Genomic DNA, 27,208 nt, shown 5'->3' with positions numbered 1-27,208 from the left:
GGAACCGTAGGATCACCCGCTTTCAGGATCGGTACTATAGTATTCGCTGGCCAACTGGCAGGGAAAGCTTCGCAAAGGGCCCGATTGAACAGGTGGGCTCGGCCATTCTGCAACCGGTTAATGGTGTCGCGGGGATCATGCCGACAGAGAAGAAGGTGGAGGAGTTGAGTCGGCTCTCTGGTGGTCGGGGGAGAGGTGGCTGTCCGGGTATCTGGTAGAGCGAGGTAGCATAAGCATGCCATGTCTCCGGTGATGTAATAGGTGTCTAGGGCCTGGGCTCTGGGTGTCTGGAAAACTCGCCACGCCTCCTTGGTGTCCTGTCCCAAGAAAAGATGGTACAACTCATGCTCCAACTTCGCCATGTAGGCTCGCTTCTTTCTCCGCACGAGGTGGCGAAAGATCACACGTGCCTGGCGATGTGTACAGATCCCTTGTGCTTCCTCTCTGATGAGGCAAGCACGGGTTTCCTGGCACTTATCATCATACCAGCCTTTCTGTGGGACATTCTTGCTCGGAGGTGTGACAAATGGCCGAGTGTGAGGGAAGTACATGGCAGCTGACGTGTGGAGTGTCGAGGTGAACTGTGTCATGAAGTCCTCCAGCGGTACATGTGGGTCCATGTCCTGCAGAGCACTGTACAAGTGGTCGGCGTAGCCGGATGCCGTCTCTCTGGTGAAGTGGTATCGGGGGTGTCTATGGGGGCCGCTCGGTGGTGGCATCGGATCAAAGCGGCATGCAATGCTGAAGGAAAGGTATGCATGATCGGCAGCTACAGCAATGGGGCGAGGTGAGACTATAAAAGATTGTATGTCCAGTATGAGAGATAATGGTCCCAGCAAGTAGTCCATTGTACTCGCACCGGGTCTATCTGTTGTGGAGCGTGCTCTCGGCCGCTTGCTGTGTGCATGCTTAAGGCTCTTGAACCTGGCCATCGAACGAGGCCATTGAGTATGGCCAATCTGTGTGCTCCTCCTAGCTCCAGCAGATGATCTCCATAATCTGAATCCTCCTTGTCCTGGGAAGTCTTGTCAAGTCCCAACTCCTCTGGTGCTAGATCTCTGTACATGGGCTCATCACTCTCAAAAAAGGGCACCTGATGCTGTTTCGTACGCGCGTTGAAGTCACCTGCCAAAAGTACATCCCCAATGCTAGAATAGTGCATGACATCCTCATAAAGTGGGAGGTATGGTGACTCGCCCTCTACATGGTTGGCGTAGGTGGAGCCTTTGGACGCGAAGTAGCATATGGCAACATAAATATCACGTGGCCGATCAGTATGTATGCGGATCCAAATGAACCTGGCCTCCTCATCTCTCCTCGTGACCTGCACTACATGCTGTAGCTCCTCCCTGTAAAGGACAGCAACCCCTCCAGATCCTCTAGTACCTCCACGTGACCTTGCCCGAGGGCGGCAAGTGGACTCCCACATGTAGCCTCTGACCTCTGGTAAGTGTGTGCCCGAGGCCTGGTGTGTCCGTATAAAGTACAATGTCTCTGCCTCTGAAAGTCTCCTCAAACATCCCCACATCTGTCCTCATCGCCCCATTGCAGTTCCACACTGCAAATCTCAGGTGTGTCTCATAGGTCGTGCCCCGTCATGGGTGCCTCTCTGTGATGATGAGAGAGAGAGAGAGAGAGAGAGAGAGAGAGAGAGAGAGAGTAACAATGCTCTATAGAGATGATATTGCATAACTCAATGTAGATTATATTCATTTGAAGTACACCACGTACATGCTTTTATAGGTTGCAAGCCTTATCTTTTGACTTAATCAAATTACACGCTACAATGGATTAATGCCACATGGCACACTTATCTTATCCAGATATAAGGGTGTGTCCACACCTAGGCAGGTATTCACATACACATACATATGAACAAGGTCACACACACATACACATAGTTCTTTTGGGGTAGTTCACACACGAACACAAGCGGGTACACATAGAAGATGGACACAGATGCGAGCTCCGAAATACCCAACAAACCCCCCTTTAGAGCAAGGTGGTGAGACCCTAACGCAAAGGAGATGCTACCACCTACCCCATCCACCCTGCCTCAGAGCTAGACTCCCTGTCTCCACCTCTTGTGCCATGGTAGTCTCTCCTATAAGGGTAAAACCGAGGCAGTGAGGCGAGCACTTAATCACCCCGTGGCTCTTAACTGGGATAAAGTGGAAAAAATACGGAGCCTTTTATATCACTAAGTGGTACAAAACTCATGAACACTAATAGACATTTACTACAAATCTTTCTTGGGGGACATCCTGGGCAGAGGACCCTTGACAATCACACAAAGGAAAACAGGGAAAATTGAATATTTGGAGTCAACAAACTTCCCCTCTTACTAGAGTGAAGATCCTCTTTCGGCGGCGTTTCCAAGCGATGGACACTCGGGTTATCTTTTTAGGTCTCAGGAGCCAAGGCAGAGGACCTACAAGTGCACAAATTGGGAGCAGTAGAGACAAAATCCCAAACTTTTGTCGATGCAACAGCTCCAACTTGTTCCAGGTTACCAATTTGGGAAAAAGCCCCAAATTTTAGAGACTTCATGGGCTTTAATTTGATGATTTTCCCCATAGTACAAGAAAGCCCCAAATGTTTGCAACTGTAGAGGCTTTAATTTTGCCGATTTCTGAAAAGGCCCAAAAATTAGGCATACCAGGTCCTTGAATGTCGATGTTGAAGGCTGATTTTACTTTAAAATTGGAAAAGTCTCAATTTTTTGGTTATGCAGGATCTTTAATTAAATGAATTTTACCTGATTTTTGAAGAACCCCCAATTTTTGTGATTGCATGAACTCCAATTTGACGATTTTTCTTGATTTGAAAGGAAAACCCTCAAATTGCAGGTACAGTCATTGCTCGGGTTGAAGGTGGGCTGATGATGTGGAGTTGGGTGCAGAAGGTGTCAGACGGAGCATGGTAGCACAGAGGCAGAGGGTGGCAGAGATTTAACAGGTGACGCAAAAATAAGGCTGGCAGCGATGAATTACATAAGCCTTAATAATAAGGCTTAAAATCAAAGGCTTAAGCCTTCAAGCCTTAATAAGGCCACATTGGCGGGCTTCAAAACAAGGCGATGATGAGTGGCAGTTCGTGAGCATTGCAAATGTAGGTACAGGTGTTCGCACAGAAGCACGAACAGGAGCAGAGGCGCAGAGGTTCGAAGAAGTGCATAAAGCGGCTGGGTGCTGCAGCTTGCATCGCACAACAGTTGACGGCTGGTTGCTGACAGGCGGGCAGTTGACATCGTCCTGGGCAGACCACTAGCACATGGAACAGCAGATGACCAGCTGAGACTCTGATGCCAACTGAAGGTGTCAGGCCTCGGGTTAGCACAGGCTGGCGAGAGAGAGAGAGAGTATGTAATAATGCTCTAGAGAGATGATATTGCACAACTCAATGTAGATTATATTATGAACTTAAAATTTCAGCTTTCAAAACTGAATTGCAAAAGGCATTTGAGATGTGTGATTTTGGTTGTTTACATTTCTATTTGGGCATACAATTTATGCAGAAAGATGGTGGCATTGTTATGTCTCAATCAAAGTATGTTCGGGGGCTTTTGAAAAGGTTTTGCATCAAGGATTGCAAGCCTATTGCCACACTGGTTGAGATAGGTGTAAAGATCAGTAGCTTTGATGCAGATGAGCCTTTTGATGTTCTACGTATAGCCAGGCTGTGGGATGCCTTATATATTTGTGTTCAACACGACAGATATACCTTATGGTGTTTCCCTGTTGAGCAAATTTATGCATAGCCCATGAAAAACATTGGCAAGCTGTCAAGTGTATTTTTAGATACCTCCAAGGCACATAGACTTATGGATTGTTCTTAGGGGGGGAGGGGGGGGGGTTGATTTTTAGCTGTGTGCTTATAGTGATTTAGACTTGGCTAGCAACTATGATACGCGACAATCGACCAATGGTTTTTGCTTTTTGTGGGGAATTCTTCCATCACATGGCTTAGCAAAAAGCCACCTATAGCGGCCACTTCTTCATGTGAAGCTAAGTACAGAGGAGTCTTCAGTGTTCACAGCCATGAGTGAGTTTATATGGCTAAGGAGGTTACTTGATGACCTGTATGCATGTCATCAGGAGGGTGCTACTCCCCTACTTACAGCTAGTCAAAGCGCTATGGCTATTACGTGGAATCCAAATTTCCACGCAGAGACCAAGCATATAAGAGGTACACTATCATTATGTGTAGGAGAAACTTCATGCAGGTGATATTAGGTATTGTCCATCATAGGACAACCTGGAAGATCTTTTTACTAAAGCGCTTCCTTGTGTGAAGTTCGAAGCTTGTCGCAAAGCTTTGGGCTTGATTCCTTTTGGGGATTGATCTACTCTCTACACATATGTTTCCGCCGGGAGGATTTGTAGGAGATATTCACATTAGTAGTGGAATTGTATGTAGGTGTTAGGGGTTATTGTGCTAGGATATTAGACGTTTTATTAGCACACACATTTAAATAGTTTATAGGAACACTTGGTACTTGGTTGTTAGGCCCCATTAGTCCTTTGTATTAGGGGCTCTTTTAGTTCGTTTAGTATTATTCTCTCACAAGCCCTTCCGCCAACCCGACTCTCTGTGTGTTAACTGTGTTGCTCTTCCCACTTCTATTCAAGCTCTCCATTGCTCTTGCTTTGTTAACATCGTCCAAAAAGTCATATTGTGTCCAAACTATGTCCAAAAGGTGTCCCAACCATTGGGCTATGTCTTGGGCACTTCCGGGAGCCTGTAGGGCTGCAAAATCTGCTCTAAATCTGCCCTTGAATGTGCCCATATATTTGCTAATGAGAATATACATGCCTATGAGCATTGGGATGAACGGATGCACATGACAGTTAACATACAAGGCAGCTTGCTTTGCTTCATGTGAAGCTGTTTGGTTGAGGAGAATTTTGGGGTCATGGAAGTTGCACATGAGCAGTCAAGAGAGTTATTGTGTGCCAACCAAAGTATCATGGCAATTGTGTAAAACTCTGTGTTCCATGCTTACACTAGCACATTTAGGTGTTGGAAGGTTGGCGATTTTGAGCGTGTGATCTATGGCTAGAAGGTGCCTTGGATTATCCCATAAGTGGAAGCATGGGAAGTTGAAGAGCCATTTACAGGCTAGAGTGGCACCTTGTCGTAGTCATCTTCTCCAGCCGGTGTTTTGGGAGGTAGCTCACCGGGAGATGGGAGCCCGGTGGAGGGATGCTGCAGTGCCCGTTGGGGGTGTTCGTGGTGCTTGATGGTGATGCGTCTCCTACATGCGTTAGTCTTCCGTTGCGCATTCTGACATGGTATCAGAGCCCGGGCGTGTGTGGTCCTGGGCGACCCCCTCGCGCCTCGGTGGCTTGCGGAGCTCAAATCGAGGGAGGGTGTTGGAAGGTTGGCGATTTCAAGAGTGTGATCTATGACTAGAAGGTGCCTTGGATTATCCCATAAGTGGAAGCATATGAAGCTGAAGAGCCATATATAGGCTTGAGTGGCACCTTGTCATAGTCATCTCCTCCAACCGGTGTTTTGGGAGGTAGCTCACCGGGAGATGGGAGCCCGGTGGAGGGATGCTGCAATGCCCGTTGGGGATGTTCGTGGTGCTCGATGGTGTTGCATCTCCTACGTGTGTTTTTTTTCCGCTGCGCATTCTGACAAGTTGCACATGAGCAGCCAAGAGAGTTATTGTGTGCCAACCAAAGTATCATGGCAATTGCTCTGTGTTCCATGCTTGCACTAGCACATTTATCACTTTGTGCTCAAGCTGGTCATGGATGGAGAGGTTGAGCTGGTCCATTCTTCAACAATGGAGAATTGTGCGGATATGAAGTAGTTTACCTACGAGTGGACAGTTTTTTTTTTTTTGGGGGGGGGGGGAATCAATGCTCCATCCTCTGTCATTTTTACTATGCAGGTAACGGGTTGCTCTATCTTGTAAGCCCTCCTTTTTATGAGGAGTAGCTGTTGTGTTTTGAGTATGCTCGGATGCCCGACAATGCCTAGGTTAGACACTAAGGTTAGCCATAGATGGCCAGATGGTTAGGAGACAACTTACGTAGACTTGGCACCATGTCAAGTAGGATGCATTTAAGTGCGCATCCAAGGGTAGAAGGAGATCTTCTGGGGGACACCTAGTTCTCAGGCTGTGGGGTCTGAATAGGCACTTAGACAACCTTGGATGGGCCTGGAAACTGCAGCGAGACCTATGGTTATATGTTTAGTCTTATATTATTCGATTTAGGTGATGTGGTTGGTTCAGTCCATCTAGCTGGTCGTAGGGTCGCCGACCTAAGATATGACCAACCCAAGGTGCTATATATTATATGTAGAAATGATTGGGAGCCTCCTATGTCACATATTGAGATCATTAGTTCAGATCTATCTTCATTGCGTTGTGCGCCCTTGCTAGTGCATGACGTCCTTTGTTTCAAAGTCTACCTAGATCGCCATCAAAGCTCCTTGCCAGAGCGCAAAGGTGGGCATAAGCCATCAGTTTGTAATTCAGTTTGCAATATTAATTCAGTATTGTTTTGCATTAAATTCTTTGTCTTGTGGAAGATCTTGTTGTTTGTGTGAATGTGTAAGTCGTATTTTCTTGCATCTCTGTGTAGAAGATGATGTCTTTCCATGTGGAAGTCTTTGCAAAGCCATGAGCGTTTCAAGTGGCTATCCTCAATCCCGATGTGTGTGTGTGTGTGTGTATGAGAGAGAGAGAGAGAGAGAGAGAGGCTCATCTGCATAATATGCAGGCGATATCTCGGAGAGCCACATTACATGAATTGGTTCGAGACTATGGACAAACGGGCAATGATTTGAGAAGGCTCATTACACTTTTAGAAGGTCAAGAATCACATTCAAAAAACCCTCAATCAACAAGGGTTGGATCTAGAAATGTACAAGACCTAAGGCAAGCTCGCGATAGACTAGAACAAGCAAACATTGAGGTGAAGAAGGGCCATATGGTGGATCATTATCTAATTTTGTAAGCTCTCGTCAACTTTGTCATTAGGATAAACGTGGTCTACGAGAACGTGTTTTTGTGTATGTGTGTGTGTGTGTGTGTGTGTTTTGGGGAGAGGGGTGTGGTGTTGAAGGAATGTGTCTCAATGGAAGTATCTGGAGAGCTCCATAAGTTTCGGATAACCATAGGTGCTCAAATGGGTAAAATTGGTAGTATGTAAACTGCATTTTTTTTCTTAGGTGACTTGGTGAAAATTATGTGGTTTTGCATTCATGAATTAGCTAATGTAGGATGAGAATACAAGTTGTGATAAAGATTGTAACGTTCTTCCATAACCTTGCCTTTTCGTTTCCGCCTTCGCAGTCCTAGAAGGTTGTGCTCTTGATGTCGCCCTTTCTGGTCATCCTGCCATACTGTCATAGCCTCTTTGCCATGTTGTGATCTAGGGCTCACAACGTGAACTGATTCTTTTGTTAAACCCTATCCCTAACTAGAAATCCTTTCTGTGGGCTTGGCTTTGCTTGGGTTCTGGTTCAAGGCCAAAGGAACAGTTTGGGCAGCTCGGAAAATAGGGTCTCCATTTGAATTATTACTTTTTTCGTGTAGGATAGCATCATTTAGCACACAAAAGGACCTCTTTCATATTTATTTATGGCTCTAGTCCTACCATTGGCCCATGTAGCATTATAAGCAGGATTTGAAGTCAACTTAGTAATCAGACTACCCATTTGCTGATATCAAAAGCAACATGGACGGTGATAAGGAGCATAAGATCTGGGATTCCGTTTACATGCTAATGTATGATGGCTGTACTACTTTCTCCATGCCAAAATGTTTTTTTTCCAAGTTAGGATTAAGAATGCAGTATATATATTAAATTTGACTTGGGTTTTGTTGGTTGTCTTGCAGGGGGTTGGATGTTTCATGCTCTGCCAATGATATCAAAAAGGCATATCGCAAGGCAGCTCTCAAGCACCACCCTGACAAGGCATGCCTTCCTTTCCTTTCCCCCTCGTGGTGTTTATATGCCAGTGTGCATGATGGATGTATGATGATGGACTACCATTGTCTCAGACCTTGGTGTGGTCTTCTAGATGTTCATAACTCTCTCTCTCTCTCTCTCTTTATGTGGCCTTACATTGAGTTGTTGTCCAGGCGGGTCAATTCTTAGTGCGGGGTGAGAATGGAGATGATGGAAGCTTATGGAAGGAAGTTGGTGATGAGGTTCGTAGGGATGCTGAAAGGTTGTTTAAATTGATAGGCGAAGCATATGGGATTCTGTCAGATCCAACCAAGGTTAGTGTTTTATCTGATTGAATCAAATGTCTAAAAGTCTTGGAAGGCTGCGCTCAAGGCCGTTGTTTTCTGCTTTGATGTTAGCTCGTCTGTGTGGTGACATTTCAAAATGTGGTTTGTTGAACTTCCCCCAGCGGCTTAATTATGATGTAGAGGAGCACCACAAGTCAAGGGCAAAGAATGCCACCACAGAGGATCAATGCTCTCCACGTGAGAAAACTGGTCGGCGGCAGCGTGATCATGGAGATCCCTGGAATGGGTACACTTCTCAGTATCAGCGTTGGCAGAGTGGGCCAGATGCGGCACAGCGAGACACTTACTCTCGCAGAGGTACACGTGCGTCAACAAGTGCCTCCAAATCTGGTAGAAACAAGGGTAGAAACACTGAATTTTACTGGAGTGAAATGTAGCATATTTTTTATGCCAGATGTGTTTGTGGAAATCATCAAGCCTTTTTTGGAATACAGTGCTGCAGTCTTGCCATTGGAGGTATGTCTTTTGAAAGAATAAGCTAACAATCAAAACTGAGTTAGCTTTTCGGCCCGGGTTTAGATCCAGGAACGTGTTCTTCCATGGATGTGGAACATTTGTAAAACATCACCATCCAATGCAAGATTCCATTCATTTTCTGCTGTGAAGTCAAATTTTGCAAACTGAGCTGCTTTGGTCCAAGGTGGGTATGTGGGTATTACAAGTTTGCATCCTAGGAAACATGTGACTAGGCATTATTTTATAGCACTGGGATACATCCGATCGTGTGTGTGAGCATGTGCTTGGGTAGGTTTGAGCACGTGTGACAGTGCGTGTGCATGTTGTAGTTGATCCAAAGTTGCAAATTGTTCTTATAATGACTTGCATTACCACACGACAGAATATGGGCTCTTTTTCAAATAAAATGAAAGAAAAGATTCTTAGTAACGATTTCCATGGGAGTATATGTTTGAAGTATGTACACGGTTAAGCCTAAAGCCTTGGTGTATTCTAGAGTAGCCCTCAAATCTAAAGCCTCATGCACCTATTAAGACATTTTTCCCTGAAACCCTTTTTGCTGTTGAGCAATGCTTAGATTTGAGGTGTCTATTATGTCTATTATCTGCGGCTTACTCAGAGTTTCCATACTAAAAGTGGATACAAAGGTGAAGGAAAGGGTAGCGCTACAATGATACAAGAGTCTATTCTTTCATGTCACATCTAGAGTTTAAGCACAACTAACTTTGCCTTCCATGAAGATGTATTAGTCTTATGAGTACATGTAACTTGCAAACAACACCCTCTGTTTTTGTGACAAAATATTCAACTACAAGAACTTCATGTGTAGGTTGGAGTTTTTAACATCTATTTTGTAAACTGAAATTAATTGTGAAAGCTAGGTGCAAGTTATGAATTCCTGTTTTATGTGTAGATGATGGTGAGATGTCATTGGTATATGCACACTCTCCATCATGGTCTCCTTGAACATTGTCTCGACTCAAAATTTTACTCATTGCAATGGGCCAAGTTTTTTTGTGAACATGAATACTCTCAAAAGAAAGACATGGGGGGAGGTGATGTACAAGAACTTGTGTGTAGGTGGGAGTTTTTAGCAGTTTTTTGTTAAACTGAAATCAATTGTGAAAGCTAGGTACAAGCTATGAATTCCTGTTTTATGTGTAGATGATGGTGAGATGTCATCGGTATGTGATGCACATGCGCGCTCTCCATCACGGCCTCCTTGTACATTGTCTTGATTCAAAATTCTACTCATTGCAATGGGTTAAGGATTTTTGTGAAGAATTCTCAAAAGAAAGACATGTGGGGAGGTGAGCCGGCTTGTGCGCAGGAAGGCAAGGCTATGAGGCTGCCTCTGGATGTAGGCCACCAGGTGATAAGCCTCTTGGTGGCAATTGTATTGAAAGAATGATTAGTGAATAATGTATGGTTGTGGACTACAATATGCCAGAGGAGAAAAACTGTGATGCTGCAAATTCCAATGAAATTGTTGAAAAGAGTGGATCACCTTAGACACAGGGGCTATGCGTCAACCTCCATCTAGCTCGCTATAGCCCTACAACAAGGATAAATATTATGCTTGTGATTCCTATGACTTGACAGTGAGTGATTATGTAGCTGTTCTCAACCATTGATTGGGAATTATGTTGGAGGCGATTAGCAAGCAGAAGGCACAAAGCAACAGCCATCTTGCAACATGGCCGATTCTTGCAATGGAGTCCAAGCACTTTATTCTCATATGATTCTAGCTGTGCTTATATATTAAGCCTAATAGAGAGCATTTTATTTTCATACGATCCTAGCTCTGCCTATATTAAAGCCTAAATGACTCCTTTTTGAAAAAAAAGAATCTCTTTCAATTTAGAAAGAGGAAGACAAAAAATAAACCATACATATTTTTAATTTGTGTTGACAAAAATTTTCATGGATTCAAAATTCATAGAAACATATTAGAAGTGTCATTTATTGCACTTTCATATGACTACAATACCAGTAGGCGTTTTTTTTTTGCACAAAGAAATATATTCTAGCTTGTGGATGTACTCTTCATTGTCACTATCATCACCTTCACTATCTATAGTAATGTTGTTATCTTTCACTCTCTCTTTACCAGGCATGTGTTTGCTCTTTCTTCATTATTTTAATTATTTGCTTATTTGACTTGTATACATTCTTTATTGTTTCATCTATATTAAAGACATACCTCAAATCATCAACTTCATTCTCATTACTTTTTCATTTGTTCATGAACCAGTCTTATCTTGGATGAGAAGTATCGAAATTTTGTTTGTTAATAAAAATATCAGAGATATCTTTCATCATTGTGTTAGATAGATATACTAGTCCTCCATAGAGCGTTAACTTTTTGGAGCTTCATTTCTCTTCCTTGATATGGTGTTATCCAATTAGAAGATGGGTAGTACTTTCATGTCTTGATCATTTTATAAATGGTTATGCAAAAATTATTGTCTAAAGGATGCTTTAAATAGAACTTCCAAAACATCAATACTCTATCAAAAATGTTTGTTGGAGTGAGACAAACTTTGTTCTTGAGATCATCCACATCATATTATATGTAAATTAGAAATATATTCTGCACTAATATTATGTGACACATTTTTATAATGAAGCTTATCTAGATCTTTCATACAATAACCTATCATACCATGAAATATGTGTATTTTTTTTTGCCTAATCTCTACACATTACAATTCGACTAATAAGATTCTTCTTATTCCATCCAAGATACTTGAGTTTATTGACTATAATAATTGATTTTGCTTGAATTCTAATTACCATTTGATGAGCTTATTGACTACAATAATTGATTTTGCCTGAATTCTAATTACCATTTGATGAGTTTATTGACTACAATAATTGATTTTGCCTAAATTCTAATTACCATTTGATAGGAAAGATAAAAAACTGTACCTCCTCTTTCCAATACGCAATTACCAGCAAGATATTCTTTTGTTATTAAATCATGAAGATTATTTAGTAATGCTTCATTAGCAATATCACTACCACCTAATTAGATTATCACACTTAGCTCAAGAAATTTGAAGTTGACATTGAGTTATGCCTCATCATTTGATAGCTTCTTTGGTTCTATGTTAGAAACCTCAATTATAGTTGAGTTGGTAAATTTTTTAATCCTTATTTCTCTTGCTCTTTTTTCTTTTTTTAATTTTTAAAATTTTCTTATGTCAAAGATAAAGATAGAAAAGAATATATATTAAGCATATATGTGATAAGCATTGGGTAAATTGGTACTTTTTTAAGAATGGACATTTTGAAATTTTACGCACTATCACGCGACCACTTGAAAGATTACTTAAGGCATCACGCTACTATCCATTAATTGTCCATTGAAGTATTAAATTGTTAAAAGTTACGCATTACTATGGGGTGTAATTAGAAAAAGAAGATGTCAGCTGGGTTAGTAAGAATTACATCACTCCTTAATATTCCCATTACTAATGTAGGATCAGCGTCCCTCTCCGTATTTTGATGTATGAGGGTTAAATCTCCTAAACTGAGGTCTTCTGTTAGATTAATTTCATATTGAAGAAGAGAGAGTGTTAGTGTAGATAAAAACAAGGTAAGTGTTTGAGGAGGGGCCCGAGGAGTCACTGGCAAATAACCTATCTCTATCGCTCGATGAGTTGACGTATCTCGTCGGTTTGTTCACTCCTTTGAGGGTGTGCTTGGAGGGCTAGCTAACGTATCTCGTTGGTTTGTTCACTCCTTTGAGGGCGTACTTGGAGGGCTAGCTGTTGCTCAAGTTCCTGGATTCTAGTATCTTTATTCGTTGAGTAATGTGGAAATTGTCGTCGCTTCGCGTATTTCCCAAGCAGCTCTGCTAGTTCTATGTATCTTCTTTCGGCTTCTTCTTTGGCAATCCTATGGGTGGTCGCTTGCGCTTGAGTCTCCTCGAATTGCTGTAGGGGATCCTGTGCCAATGTTTGGCTGATGTTGGGTTGCTGGTGGTTGACATGCTCAAGAACTTGTTGGTGGCTTACCAACATCTGCCCCATTTCCTTTCTCTGGGCATTGATAGCCTCATTTAGGTTTCTTAGCTTTTCTGTGTGTGCTTTGTCAATGTTTGGCTATTGTTGAGTTGTTGGTTAACATGCTTGAGAACTCGTTGGTGGCTTACCAACATCTGCCCCATTTCCTTTGTCTAGGCAGCACTGATAGCCTCATTGAGGTTTCTTAACTTTTTTACGTGTGCTTTGTTGAGTTGTTCACGTTCTGTTTGGAGGCTAGCCACCTTCTATTCAGAGCTAGCTTTTTCTTCTTTAAGCTCATTGATTTTATTGGTGTGCCCCTCTTCTTTGGCTTGGAATGTGGCATGTGCATCCCTTAGCTGTCATGTGTGTTGCTCTTCTTTCTCTTTGTTGTGCGCCACCTCCTTCTAAAGTTGTTCCTTAGCTTATTCTACTTGAGTGTTGAGATCCTCATTCTCCTTGGTTTTTCTGACTATTGTCTTGCTTAGCAACGTGTTATGCTCCTCCAATGTTGTTAGCCTTGCTTCTTGGTCCTCATTAGTCTTTAAACTTGTAATAATGACTTCTTTGTGGGTGGCTTCCGCTACAACTAACTGAGCTTTTAGAGCTTGCACTTGGTTTGTTCTATCTTTGACCTACTTCCACAATTCTGCATGTTGGTCATCTAGCAAATGCATGGTCATGAGGTGGTAGCACCACACTCGTTGTTCTTGTGACCATATATCTGTGCTGGTAGAAGCTGTGCTGTGCTGTTTGTTTCCTAAAATTGTAGTTGGTCCATGCCTTCCATGCTCTCTTCGAGAAATGTTCCTGTATCCTTGGGCATGTTTAAATGTTCTAAGAATGACCCTTCTCCCTAGATGCTTTCGAACTCTAGTCTCCTTCGCTTGCTGGGGTTGGGACTTTCTTTTTGCCTTTTTGCGCTTGTCAGCTTCCTTCTCTTATTCTTCTTGATGCGGCTTTTGATGTGTTGAAGTTGCGTCTTCGCTTTCCTTACCCTCACCATCCTTTGGTTGTGTCTACTCCTCCTGTTGTTGTTGCTCCCCCATTTTAACTAAAGGGTGATAGGTTTTTGAACACCAAGGCTGCTAGGCTGGAAGGGGGTGTTTGGATTATAGATGTTGGGGCCCCTGTTTCGGAGGGTAGCTACTTTGATAATCTAATTGTTTCTTGTTCCTTTAGGGTGGCTTGGTATGATGCAATGTCTTTTGCCCCTTCTTCCTCCAGGCGCATGGCTTCCACTTCCAACTGTTTTATGCTACCTCTCATATGTTTCTATGTGTCGTCTTTCTTCCCTTGCTATGCGCCTTTTGCCACTCCCTTCATCAACTCCTTGGTGTATTTTAGGACCGCTTTCCCTTCTTGCAGTTCAGCTTGCAGCTATGCTTGTCCCGGCACCTCCTCCTGCTGGGCTCGTGGGTTAACAATTTTTTCTTGCGACACCTGTGGTATCAGAATGGCACCTGCATGGGTGGCTGAGAATCTTTGTGACGAGGTAAGGGTTGAAAACCTTTGACTGATGGGATTTGAGATACTGCTCCATCTCCTTATGTAGGTACCACGCCCAATCATCCTCTTTCTCTTCATGTACATGGGCTATTTTGTGGAGGGGGATGCAGTTATACTTGTCCACTGGCTTGATCTGCATTATCATTGGCATGGCCTTGCATGCACTTTCATCCACTTCCTCTTTTATATTTCCATATTCTGCCCCATTAGAGTTGTAAGAATTCTTCTTTAGCATATCCTCCAGTGGCATCTGATCAATGTGATGGATATGTGTTGCTATTAGAGGTGGCAGTTGGAGTGCTTCCCTAATCATGGCCTCTATGACGTGTACCTATTCCTTGGATCGGCTCATCTTGGTGATTGTGCCTCTCTTTGTATTCTTGTTGTAGGTCTTCCGGTACTTTGCACACAAGGCTTGGTTGAAGGTTCTCCGGAAGCACTTTGACCATTTTTCTTAAACCCACTTTTTCCAGCTTGTATTGGACATCGGTGTCCTCCAAAATCTTGAGACACTCTAGGCTATGGTATTGGAATAACATGTTTCCTGGATCTATCTGTATGTCCTGTTGGATGAGTGATCCGTCCAAATCCTTGGCATACGGGCTGAGCTATGATATCTTGATCCCTCAATGACTCTTCTTCCTTTGCCTCTTTTCTGCCAGAGATTCTGTTGTGCAAAACACCTTGATCCCACACTAGATATCAATAGGACAAGAAGGGCATTTTCTTGATTAAAGTTTATCTAGAAAAAAAGTTCAACCAATGGTTGACAGCTCTCACAAGAGGGACCGAGGGGTATATAGAAGACCTACAATCTAGGTCTGCTCCTATCACACATGATCTCATGGGGAAATAACCTATTTGGCAGTGGTAGGCCTTACCTTTTCTAGGCCAAGTGTTTTACTACTATGTTTCCACATACCTTAGAGTTAACCTTCAAGATTGGCACACTTTTGAGGATGAAGGTCTCCACTCAGCTCCTACAAGGGAGGCCAATGGATGCAAGGATACCTTTGAAGACATGTTTGAGACCACCTTCTAGACATCCTACAAAGCTTATTGCTGCACCACCTAGTATATGAAGTAATTGTTTGACTTCTATTGGAACTTTAGTGGTTTCTACCAATAACTACCATCTTACTGATTCCAAGGACAAAACCATGATTAGGGAGGGGGTATGTGAACTACATTGGGTAACATTACTCCAAATACATGGCAACAATTTTGAGCCATACTTTTTGTAGTACCACACAAAGTGCTTCATGTAAATTATTATGGAAAATATCTGAGTTTATGACGTGTAATGCCAAAAGGTAGTGAGTAATTAGACTAGGAAATTAGCCTAGACTAGCTTTTGGGCCTTCGAACATAACTTGAGCGGTTGAGTGTTGTAGATATGAGTTTTGCATATAAGACATTTAATCTCATTATCATAATTGAGTTTGAGTCGCTTCCTCTTGTGATTGATGCTTGCTTGTGTGCTCTCTTTTCTTTGTTGCATGATTACTTAAGCATCATGTGGGTGATGAGTGATGGTGTGTTGATGCTAGTTCTCTTCTTCCTCTCTCCTTCTCTCCCCATGCTCTCAGTCACTAGGCATTGATGTAGAGGTTGATCTTTCCATAGCTCTTTCTCTCTTTGCTCCCCACCCATTTATAAAGCTTCCCTGTAGGTGACAACAAGGAAGGCAAGGTTGAGGACCTTAGCTCCCCATAAGAGAGGGTTGCTTTAAGAGTGGCTAGAGGCGTAAGCCGGTAAGACCCTTACATTCTTCCTCTTCTTCTCTCTATTTTTCAAGACTCAAGTGTTCTCAAATTGGTGAAGAAATAAGAATACAAACATTTATGCTCCTGATTAAACAAGTACAACACTCGTAAATCTAACTCTAATATGGGCTAAATAGTTGTGAGCTTGCACTATCATAAGACTAAACAACAAAAATTTCTACTAACATGCAGCAACCTCAAACCTAGCCTCTGAAAGGGAAGGGGTTAATTAAAAAAAGGTAGAATGGAGGTTAATTTTTGAGAGAGAGAGAGAGAGGGGGAAAAAAGGAAGGTGAAAAAAGTTAAAAGGGGGGTAATTTTTTAGAGAGAGAGGGAAAAAAGGGGATGTGAAGGGGGTAATTTTTAGAGAGAGAGAGAGGGAAAAAAAGGGGAGGTGAAGGGGGGTGTGAAAATGGAAAAGAGGGGCATGGGGAAGGGGGTGAAAAAATAAAAAAAGGGGGGGAGGGGGGAGTGAAAATGGAAAAGAGGGGCATGGGGAAGGGGGTGAAAATTTAAAAAAAAGGGGGGGGGGGGTAAAGCTTTGTGCATGTGCAAGTGGGTGGGTAGGTGTGCATGAATATAGGTGTGTGTACATGGGTAGGGTGAACGATGTGCAAAAGTGTGTGTGGTGTGCATGTGCATGGGGTGCACGATGTGTGTACATGAATATGTGGTGTGTGTGCACATAGGTGTAAATGTGTGTGGAGTGTACGTGCATGTGCAAGAGTGTACATGTGCATGTACAAGAGTGTGTGCACGTACACATGATGCACGATGTATAAATGTGTGTGGTGCTTACACATGCATATGCGTGAGGTGAAAATGTACATACATGAGGGTATGCAAGTGTGTGTGGGCTGCACAATATGCATGTGTACGTGCATGAGCATGTGCAAGTGTGTGTGGGGTGCAAAATGTGTATGTGCACATGCATGTGGTATAGGTGTGGTGCAAAGGTGTGTGCACGTGCACATGTGCACAAGGTGTACATGTGCATGTGGCACAAGTGTGGTACAAAGGTGTGTGCACATGCACATGCGTACACAGTGTTGTATATGAATGTGTTGCAGGTGTAGTGCAAAGGCGTGTACACGTGCACATGCATATTTGCACCTTATATGCATGTGCATGTGGTGTAGGTGTGATGCGAAGGTGTGTACATGCAAACATGTATTTATACATGTACACATGCATATTTTGCAAATATGCATATGTACATGCATGCGATATAGGTGTGGTGCAAAGGTGTATACATGTGTGTACACATGTGCATGTGAAAGAGGTGTAAATGTGTCTGTGTACCTGCATGTAAATGTGTGTACACATGCAAGTGCACACACATTTGCACGTGGACATGTAAATGTGTGTGCACAGTGGAACTATAAGTGTGTACATGTAAGTGCACGTGCACACATGTAAATGTGTGTGTGGACTCGTGCTTGCATGTGCAAGTATGTGTGCATATACATCATGTACATGTATGTGCATATATATACGTACATGTAAATATGTGTAAGGTGTGCATATGTGTGCAAGAGTGTGTGCACACACATGTTTTTAGATGTTTTTTGGATGCTCCTAGTTATGTTTTTGGTTTTTATGTTTTTAATCATTCCCAGTGAAAGGTAGGAATTGTACAGCTTGAGAAGGGGTGCTACATTACATATGTAAAATATGGGCTTAGGTTTTGAGGTTTATTGTGTGTGCACTGAGTATGTGAGGGAAAAGAATCCCATCCAATGACAAAAGCTTGGATGCCACTGTGGTCGGCTTTGTTGGTGTGCTTGTTTGAACTTTGGTCTTCTAGGCGAGTTGATGTTGTTTAGTAAGGTGCACAGGGGGTGTTGTGGAAATATTGGGATCCCTCTAGGTATGTATGGGGAGCATTTGTGAGACATAAAGGAACACTTGGAACCTTCGGTGGCTCATCTAAAATTACAATTGTTGGGGGGTGTTGCCAACATGCCTATTGTTTCTTCTGCATGCTTTAATGGCATGCACATCAGGGCATTGCCACTGCTCTCCATTCCTTCTTAGACTTTGGGGATGGCATTAGGGGTAGGGCCTTAGATCTCTACACCCATTTGAATTTATGGCTCAACATTTGTGAGAATTGGAGGCACAAGTCTCTTATGTCTAGGCAGCTAGATGTGGGGGTTTCCTTTGTAAAATCCTTGAGCTTCTAGAAATTTTGTTGTAATCCAAGGAAGTGTTAGACTTTTGAGATGGTAGTGGGTATTGAGGCACTTGGCTTTTTTTGGATTCAGAGGCTATGTAGACGATGAGGTTCTTGGGTTCTTGGGACCCAAACAGGTAGGTTTCCTTCATAGAAGCCTTTCCGAGGACCTCGGAAGCCACGATAGGTGCCACCTTCCTCCCCAGGGTAATGGTAACCTCTACCAACAATGTACCCAGAACCAGAAAGAGGAACTCGGCTCTTTGGGATTTTCAGATTGTGATGTGCCTCATGGAGTGCAAGTGTACAGATGGTTGGTACTTCGGATTCGACAATTGGGGCGAGGTTTTCTTGGGTTAGAAGCAAAGGTTGTTGGTGGTGTCCCGCCACTATGGTGCATCAGTGTCGTCTCAAAAGGTGCGAAGGTCACCATGGCTGGGTGCAGAGCAAGTGGTTGGTGAGAGGAAATGTAAAAGGTATTTGTAGTCAAAAGGTTGATGCTTTAAGCGAGAAGAGGTTCTGTATGCAAACAAATATAGACACAATAAATAACTAGAGTGTGCGAGGATCTAAAAAGAGTTACCTGGTGTGATTGCAGCGGTCTCGACAATTCTTGATGGGGCTACATCACATCGCTTGGCACTCGAGACGAATCTTTCATGATAGTTTGGAGAAGTGCCATCTCATCAAGGTGATGGGTACTCAGGTAGTGGGTTACTGGTGCTGCCGCATCGATGAAGGGATTTGGTGACATTGGCTCATTGTAGGGTCACAGGCTGTAGCCATTGATGAGCTTCTGGAATCGTTCTTCGTTGAGCATGCCGAGTAGGAAAGTGCCATCGTAGAATATTTCCACTATCCAAAATGGTCCCGTCCACCAGAGCTTCAGTTTTTTGAGATGCGGACCCATGCGAGATTGAAATAACAAAACTGGATCATTCCTTGAACATGCAGAACTTAGAGTGGCGATCGACCCACTTCTTTCTTTATTTCTGGATGATTGTGGTGACGAAGAAGCTCTTGAAGCGTTCTTCATCCAGATGATCAAGGAGCTGATCTAGGCGATGTAGGGAATCCTCCAGGCTTAACCTTTCTCTGCAATGGTAATTCGGAGGCGTGGCACTAGGAATTCCATTGGTATGACTGCCTCTGTGCCATAAACTAGTTTGAATGGGGTCATTCCGGTCGAGACCTTGTATGTTGTGGAGAATGCCCATAAAGCTGAATACAGCTTTTCATCCCAGTCATTGCAATTTTCATTGACCAACTTTGTAAGGATCTTCTTGAGGATTTTGTTGGTTGACTTGGCTTGACCATTGGCTTGCGGATAGTACATTGTGGAGCATTTGTGGATAATGAGATGCTGGGTCACCAATTCTCAGATGACATCATTGACAAAGTGCTTCCCTTGGTCACTAATTAGCTCAATCGGGCATCTGAAACGAGTGTGATTATCATCTCGTAGAGGAATCTAGCAGTGGACTTTGTTGTGTTATCCCAGAGAGCATGGGCTTCTACCCACTTGCTGTAATTTGTGGCTACCAAGATATACTTATGATCGGTGAAGTGGGTTGGGGGTTTAAATAGGCCTATAAAGTCAAGGCCCCATTTTTGGAATGGTTCTAGAGGAAGGATTGGGTTGTGTGGCATCCTATCTCTATTGGTTGGCTAGCCGAGATGTTGGCATATGTCACACTACTTGGCCCATTTGTAGGCATCACCAAGTACAGTCAACCACCAGAGGCCTGCTTGGAGGATTTTCCTCCCTGTTACTTCTTCGACGAAGTTCCCTCCACTAAATCCTTGATGAGATTCCTTGACGACGGCTTCCTATTCATGTGGCGGAATGCACCGCCAGAGGATTTGATCAGTCCCCTTGTATAATTGTCCAACTATGACTTGGAAGTGCTGGCTCCAGACCGCAATCCGCTTAATCCGCTACTGTATGATTTGCACCCGGTGTGTGTACTATTGGGAACTCAAACTCTTGGAGTATTAGAATCCACCGTGCTAGTTTGCCTGCTAAACTCTACTTATCCACTAGATATAGCAAGGCAGATTGATCCACATGAAAGGTGAACTTATTACCCAGTTAAGTAGTGCAAAGACTTGGTGAAAGAGTAGATTATGCCAAGGGCTTCCTTGTGTGTGGTGGAGTAGTTTCGCTTAGCATAATCGGAGAGCCTTCAACTAGCATAGTAGACTAGTCAAAACCATTTCTTCTCGACCTCCTGCTGCATTAGAACACTGCCAATGGCCACATCAAAGGCATCCACGAAGACGTGAAAGGGAAATTCCTAGCTCAGGGCTTGCACGACAAGTACTTTGGAGGACAGCATGAGTTTGAGATGCCGAAATGAGATGTCGCATTCTCTGGTTGAGTGGAAATCTTCCTGCCGAAGTTCCTAGGTCAACGACATTTTGATATGCTTCATCTACTGGTTCAAGGGAACTGCTATACATGAGCCAAATATCCGAGCATGCAGCTATGCCATCTTACTTGTACCAAAAACCTCGCTGATCTGCCATCTTGACAGCGAACGGTGCGGGTTCCCATCTGCTCAATCTAAGCATGCGACATGTTGCATCCAATAGGATGTTGACTTTGAAACCGCCATCTAGTAGAACTTTTACTATATCCACTGTGGCCAACTTGACCTAGATCATTGGCATGGCTTCACCATAGATAGGGGCTTCCCTTTGGTGGGGTATCTACCTTCAAGGCTTCCCTTTGGTGGGGTATCTACCTTCTCAATATTCAAGGCTTCTAGTGGCTACAAGTGTGGCGTCTTCTCTTCCTCGAGTTTCAAGAGCGACCCATCAGCTAGTCTTGAAAACTCGGTACCAATGTGAGGAGCTGCTCCACGAACATCTGAATTGGTTGCTACTTCAGATCTTCCCATAGATCGTACTGTTGGGTTTCAATTTCTATGAGCCTACTCCAGCAAGCTACACATGCTTCCACACATCCTTCTGGCAATGGTGTCTCCGCACCTTGTTTTGGCCTCTGCATCTCCACTGGGGCGAGGATATTTTGCTTGCCTCTTCCGGGTTTATTTCTGGGACACTGAATTGTGATTCTTGCCGACAGCTTTGCCTGAGCTTTTCTAGCTCCTTTTTTTGCAGCGCCTCTTTGGCCTGGCCTGTTGCTTTTGCACCCAATCAAACACTTATGTCCGGATTTTATGTGCCAGTCATTCCAAGTGACCATGTTTTGCTTCCTCACTTGATGTGGAATCATCGAAATCATCCTCCTCATCTCTGAAGATTTGGATGAGTACTTTTTAGACTTCCTTTCTCTTGTACTTGCCTTTGACTTTGACATAGTCGACCAGTACACACTCAGCTCTAAGCGCTAAGTCAAGGAGCTACTCCAGAGTTATTATAGTTAGGTCGACACCACCAGAGTGCTTGAGTTACATGTTGAGACCCTTCATGAAGTAAGAATTGAGGATTTCTTTTGGTGGTCAATTGGCTGCATCCAGCCGACGGAGAAGCTTCCAAAATTTGGCAGTATAATCTTCGACTATGAGGCTCTTTTGGTTCATTCTACACAGCTTATCTAGCACATGCACGGAGGCCTTTTTGTTCCCTGAACCATTGAAGGAAGGCATCATGGATGGCATCATAAGTGGGAAAATGGTTGTACTCATACTGAGCAACCCAGAGAGCCGCACTCTTGTGGAGTGTCGGGACAAACGCGACCTTTTTGAGAAGCTGGTCCACCGGGCCGGGCACATTCACACGCCATGCATTGTCAAAAAGTAGGATGTGTGCATCCCCATCCTCCAAGGATTTCCCGAAGAACTTTGGGTACTTCATGGTGACAGTCGGTCGCTACATGATGTTGGAGTGGAGGGGGTGTGGTGGTGGTGGTGGGATGAACAGTGGTGTGGGGGTGAGGTAGTAGGGGTGACTGGCTCCTCTTCTGATTTGGGAGTCTGGTTGTTCTGGTTCGGAGGTGGTGAGTTTCTCTTCAGGTCTAGCAAATAGGAATTCCCAAGCTTGGTCGCGCACCAAGTAGCGCCTTTCACGTGCTGACATGAAGGAGGGGTGTGAAAACAAGGAGAGTAGATTCAAACGAAATGACAATCATCTAGCAAGCGAAATGGCACCAACAAGAAGCAACAAAAAGCATCGTGGTCGCCAAAGTGTTGGCAGGGGAATTGACCGCTTATTCCCCCAAGCAACCTGTTGGGAGAGTCTTTAGTTATGTGCGCAGCGTACACCAGGCGGATACAAACACAACATAAAACAGACACTGTGCCTATAGACCACGGTGATCACCTACTGAAAGAAATACAAAGACACGATGACTTAACAGACAACCTTACTCAACAGTATATATGAATAGATATGAATATGTAGAGACACAATCAAGAAAGAAAACGCATATACATAATAGAGAAAATAGAAGAACATTCTTGCTTTATTGCAGAGAGGAATTATGATATAATTGGCAGCCAGTCTTGTACATATCAGGATCCATCCTTTTATACTGCTTGCTTGAGGTATCCATTGGTACTGTGATTCCCTTGGTATTAAGGTGCACGGACTGGTGTTAAGGAAGCACCGGTGCTAACATGCAAGGCAGCAGCTCTTGCGGCTCTGGCCCGCGGCATAAGCTGGCCAACAGCCAATATGCTTTTTAGGTGGAGAAGTGTCTATGGGTGAGGGATCCAGAGGGGCGTGCTGTAGAAGGGGCTTGCTTGGAGCGGTAGTACTTTGGCAGAGCTATATGGTTTCGGGAGCTCTTTCCAACATGAAGCGTAGTAGAGGACTTTGATGAGGATCATGGTAGCTTCAAACTTATATCTGCGAAGTTGGTGCAAATGCTATGTAGCTCATGGTGGAGGTGATTTGCCCAGTAGCAATCCTTGCTCTTCAAGTATGTGAGTAGGGAGAGGTCGCATTAGTTTTATTTATCGATCCACCTATCTAGCTGAGGTTTATGAGCATGGTGAGAACTCTAGTAGGGGCAACTAAGTCAGGATGAGAGATGTCTTCCCACTTCACTCCATCCTGGTTGTGATAGGTCCTCTAATAATATCTTTGACCATCCCCTATGCACCACTAAACTTTTGATAGGTTTAATTACTCTAGACACGTGAAAGCAAGTTAAAGGCTTCTAGAACATCGTCCAAAGTTAGGGCTAGAGTCAAGTCCACACATGTGGTATCGCTAACAATGCCTGTATAGAGAAAGGTGTTGTACGAAGAAATCAATCGAAAACATGTATTGAGGTCTGGCCCCCATGTGGGAAGAGCTACCAACCTGACGAGACCTAGTCACTCCATGTGTTCCATGACCTCTAGCCTCTTTGCTACCTACTAGTAGCATTCTTATGTATGGTATGGGTGAGCTTGTGCTCCACCTTCTTCTCTGATGGATCCTATTGTGGACCATATTCCCTCCGACTTCTTGACCAGCTCCACTCCCAATGGGAGAAGTTGGTGGCTTGCCACCTGATACTCCAAGAGCCTGTGGACTTTGGTTGCCTTCCTCTTCTTGTGGGTGTGAGTAGCACTGTGTCAGATAAGGTCTCTGATGCACCTGCTACTACTATTATGGTAGTGATGGAGAGGAATGGACAAAGCTCTGAGAGGCTTATTAAGCTACAAAAGATTTATGGATAAAAATAGCAAGAGTTTGTTTAACTCGAGGGTGAATAGTAGAAAATGAGAGGAGGGCCCCTAGCTTATATAGCTTTTGTGCTTGGAAACATATATACACAGGTTGGTATGTACTTTTACTAACTATTATTGGGAACATAAATACGCAGAGCAGTGTATGTGCATTCACAACACTAAACATGTGTTTGAAAGCATGGAATATGCATGTGTTGAATGAACATGCATGCACAGGGTGAACATGCATGTGGATCATGGAACTTGTGTGTGCAGCTTGGAACATACATATGTGCCTATGTAACTTGGAACATGCATGCGCATCTTGAATAGGAAACCTTTTTTTAGAGATTTTTTAATGCAAAATGGCCCTTAGTGAATATGCAGGTGCAGTGTTAGCCATGCATATGGAAGTGCATTTAATTAGTGGTGTTCTGATCATTAGTGATCTTGGCGATGGGCTGTACCATGGACCAAGTTTTCACCTGCCATGGCCCCCATCCTGAGATGTACCTAAAAAGCTAATGATCAGAGAACCACAAGTTATATGATTAGTATATGCTTCCATGGGGACTCTCCTACATACTTCAATATCACTCCTACTTTCTTCTATGTTTTCTTTCCTCTTTGCTCCATCTTCACGTCTCTTTTTACTACTTTCTTTTTGACATTTTTTATTGATATTTTGATGGGTACCCTTCTTCTTTGGACAAGGATGAGGTACCTATGTTTCCCATCTAGCTAGGCTCGATAGAGATGTTGGTCGCCATAAGGGAAGTGGTGGTTCCTATCTTTCAGCTATATAGCATACGCTTTTGAGGTCGATATGAAAGGAATATCCTATACATATTGTGTTTTGTGATGGTCTCAAGGCTCCATGAATTCTCTAATATTTTCCTTACCCTTTAGCTTTTGGTTGTTTCCATTACCACTTTACCTTTCCTTGGTGGTAGGAGAAGTTGGGGGGGGGGGGTAATGACTATATAGCTTTAGGTACCCAAAACCTGTTCTTACCTTCATAATACTCGGGCCACTAGAAGGGTGTTAGCACCCACCATATTTGAGTAGCACTCCTCCATTGGGGTCCCCTTTCTTAATGGGATGGTGGAGGTGTATGACTAGCGGTTGATGCCTCTGAGTTTGATTCTTGTAGCAATGGGTAGTATCATGGTTTCCTACCATCTTTGAGTAGCACTCCTCCATTGGGGTTCCCTTTCTTAATGGTATGGTGGAGGTGTATGACTAGCGGTTGATGCCTCTGAGTTTAATTCTTGTATAGCAATGGTGGGTAGTATCATGGTTTCCTACCCTCATGCAGTATATACACCACATTTCTTCTTGTCTAGGTCTTACCTGGGGGGATTTTGTGCTTGTGTGGTTAACAACAGCATATTGAACACTAGACCAACTCACATCTAGGGTATAGATGTGGTGCCCTCTGTTGTCTTTTCTTACCCCAACTTTCGATTTCTTAGTCATTTGCTACATGAGTGTGGCTGGTCTTCTACTACTGGTGCAGCCTGTGCTTCTTTCCCTTTATGCTCTTTAAAGGCACTGTGCCAAATGATTCTTCAGATGGGGTCTCTTAGGGAGATTCCTTGAAGAAGAAGTTCCCATGAAGTTATCGTCGAGATGGGGTCTCTTTAGGAAGATTCTTTGGAGAAGTTCCCATGAAATTGTCAAAATCTATGGCACTGCTACAACATAGTTTTTATGTTTTTTATAGTACAAGGCATTGTGCAATGTCAAATCAACGATTCCTACTATGAATCTTTGAGTAAGGTGTTCATCATCAGAGCACTTTTCATTGTCAACACATCGATGTTGAGAAAACGTGGTGCTCATGCTAGATCAAGTGTGTGGAGGAAAAGAACTCACAAAATACAAGAACAATATCTTGCTTATTAAGTTGTTTATGAATACAACTAGGCCTTGCTCTATACAAAATGCCTCATAGCCTCACCTTTAAATAGGTGAGCAAGTGAACCTTAAGTCCATTCACACTCACACCCTTCTCTTCCCCTTCTACATAACCTTAGTCCCTTAATACCCCCCTCAATACCAACTATGAAAGGATGGAATAGGTGGTATTGGACATAGGATGCCTTTATAACATTAGGCGTACAAGGTTTGGAATATAGGTGTGATTATATTGAGAATTAAAATAATTTCTCAATATAGGTGTGATTATATTGAGAATTAAAACAATTTCTCAGCAGAGGTAGAGGCTGATACAAAGTTGGCCTCTGACTCTTTGTTAGGACATTTAGAAGTGATATGCCCCGTTTGTTTACATTTGTTACATTTCATTTTGTTGGGATATTTGATCCAACAATTATTTGCCAAATGACCCACCTTTTTACAATGGGCACATCTTACTTTGACCACTTGATGTGACAAAGCTTGTTCGATAGTCGATGAAGTGGTTGCATTTGAAGATTCAACTGCTCCCTTTGACCTCTTTTCTTCATCAAGACATGATTGAATGACTCCTTCGAAGGCGGGATTAGGTATGTTCTTCAGGGTGGTGACCAAGGTGGGGTACACCTTCTTGATTGCTTTGAGCAAAACAGCCACTACATCATCTTCATCCATTCTCTTATTCACTGATGCAAGTTGAGCCATAAGGCCCTTCAAGTGAGAGATGAAGGCTCCAATGCCATCTCCCTCTTTGAGTTCCAAGCTAAAAAATTTAATTTTGAGTGAGATCTTAGAATTCTTACCACGAGCTCCATAGAGCTTATCAAGCTCATCCCATTTCTCCTTTGCAGAGTTGGAAGCTGGTCCACATGGTGGATGAGTGCCTCATCAAGATGAAGCATGATGATGGCTTGTGCCCTCTCATCATCTTCAACATCTTTAGCCTTTGTTCGATCAATAACCTTGGTGCCGGAGATGAATGGGCAAAAGCCTTTGGACATCATCTTGTACTTGACAAGGACTTGCCAAGTGTGGAAGCCCTCTCCCGAGAACTTCTTGATTTGAGTGTGACATTGGGTATTGAAAGAGATTATGAGAGAGTAATGGGCTGATTATGAAGAAGAAAAAACCAAAAATTTATGATATTTGGGCTTAATTAGAAAGAGAGAGGCTTATGAGAGTGCAACAACCCTAATCAAGTTGAGAATGTTGCATAAATAGGAGATTAAAATAGTAATTTTTATGGTTGAGCACTTACAGTTTGTGCTTAATTACTAATTTTGATGGGGATCAGCTGCATTAGTGTTAAAGAACACTTTGGTTGGTGATTAAGATCACCATTAGTGTGTAGAAAACACAATTAGTGCTTAAGAGTACATTTTTAGTATCAAATGACACTTATTTTGGTGATTAGTTCACCATTAGTATTTAATAACACTATTAGTGTTTAAGAACACTTTATAATA

The 27,208-nt window shown here is 43.2% G+C and overlaps 1 protein-coding gene across 2 annotated transcripts in view; it reads left to right on the top strand.

Moving 5' to 3' along the window:
- Positions 1-8,883, top strand: part of LOC147612992 (uncharacterized) — a 34,056-nt gene extending 25,173 nt beyond the window's left edge. For both annotated transcript variants that reach the window (XM_086782299.1, XM_086782298.1), the window contains exons 9-12: positions 6,738-6,970; positions 7,859-7,937; positions 8,105-8,245; positions 8,380-8,883. In XM_086782299.1, coding sequence (XP_086638425.1) covers positions 6,738-6,970; positions 7,859-7,937; positions 8,105-8,245; positions 8,380-8,655 — 729 coding nt within the window. In that variant the 3' untranslated portion in view covers positions 8,656-8,883. The remainder of the gene's footprint in view (positions 1-6,737; positions 6,971-7,858; positions 7,938-8,104; positions 8,246-8,379) is intronic.
- Positions 8,884-27,208: the final 18,325 nt, after the last annotated feature.

The sequence above is a fragment of the Cibotium barometz genome, chromosome 44 (assembly GCF_041138505.1).
Source record: "Cibotium barometz isolate CiBa-2024 chromosome 44, ASM4113850v1, whole genome shotgun sequence".
NCBI classification, from domain to species: Eukaryota; Viridiplantae; Streptophyta; class Polypodiopsida; order Cyatheales; family Cibotiaceae; genus Cibotium; species Cibotium barometz.
The sequence above is the reverse complement of the archived record's forward strand: the minus strand, read 5'-3'. Positions and strand labels throughout refer to the sequence as shown.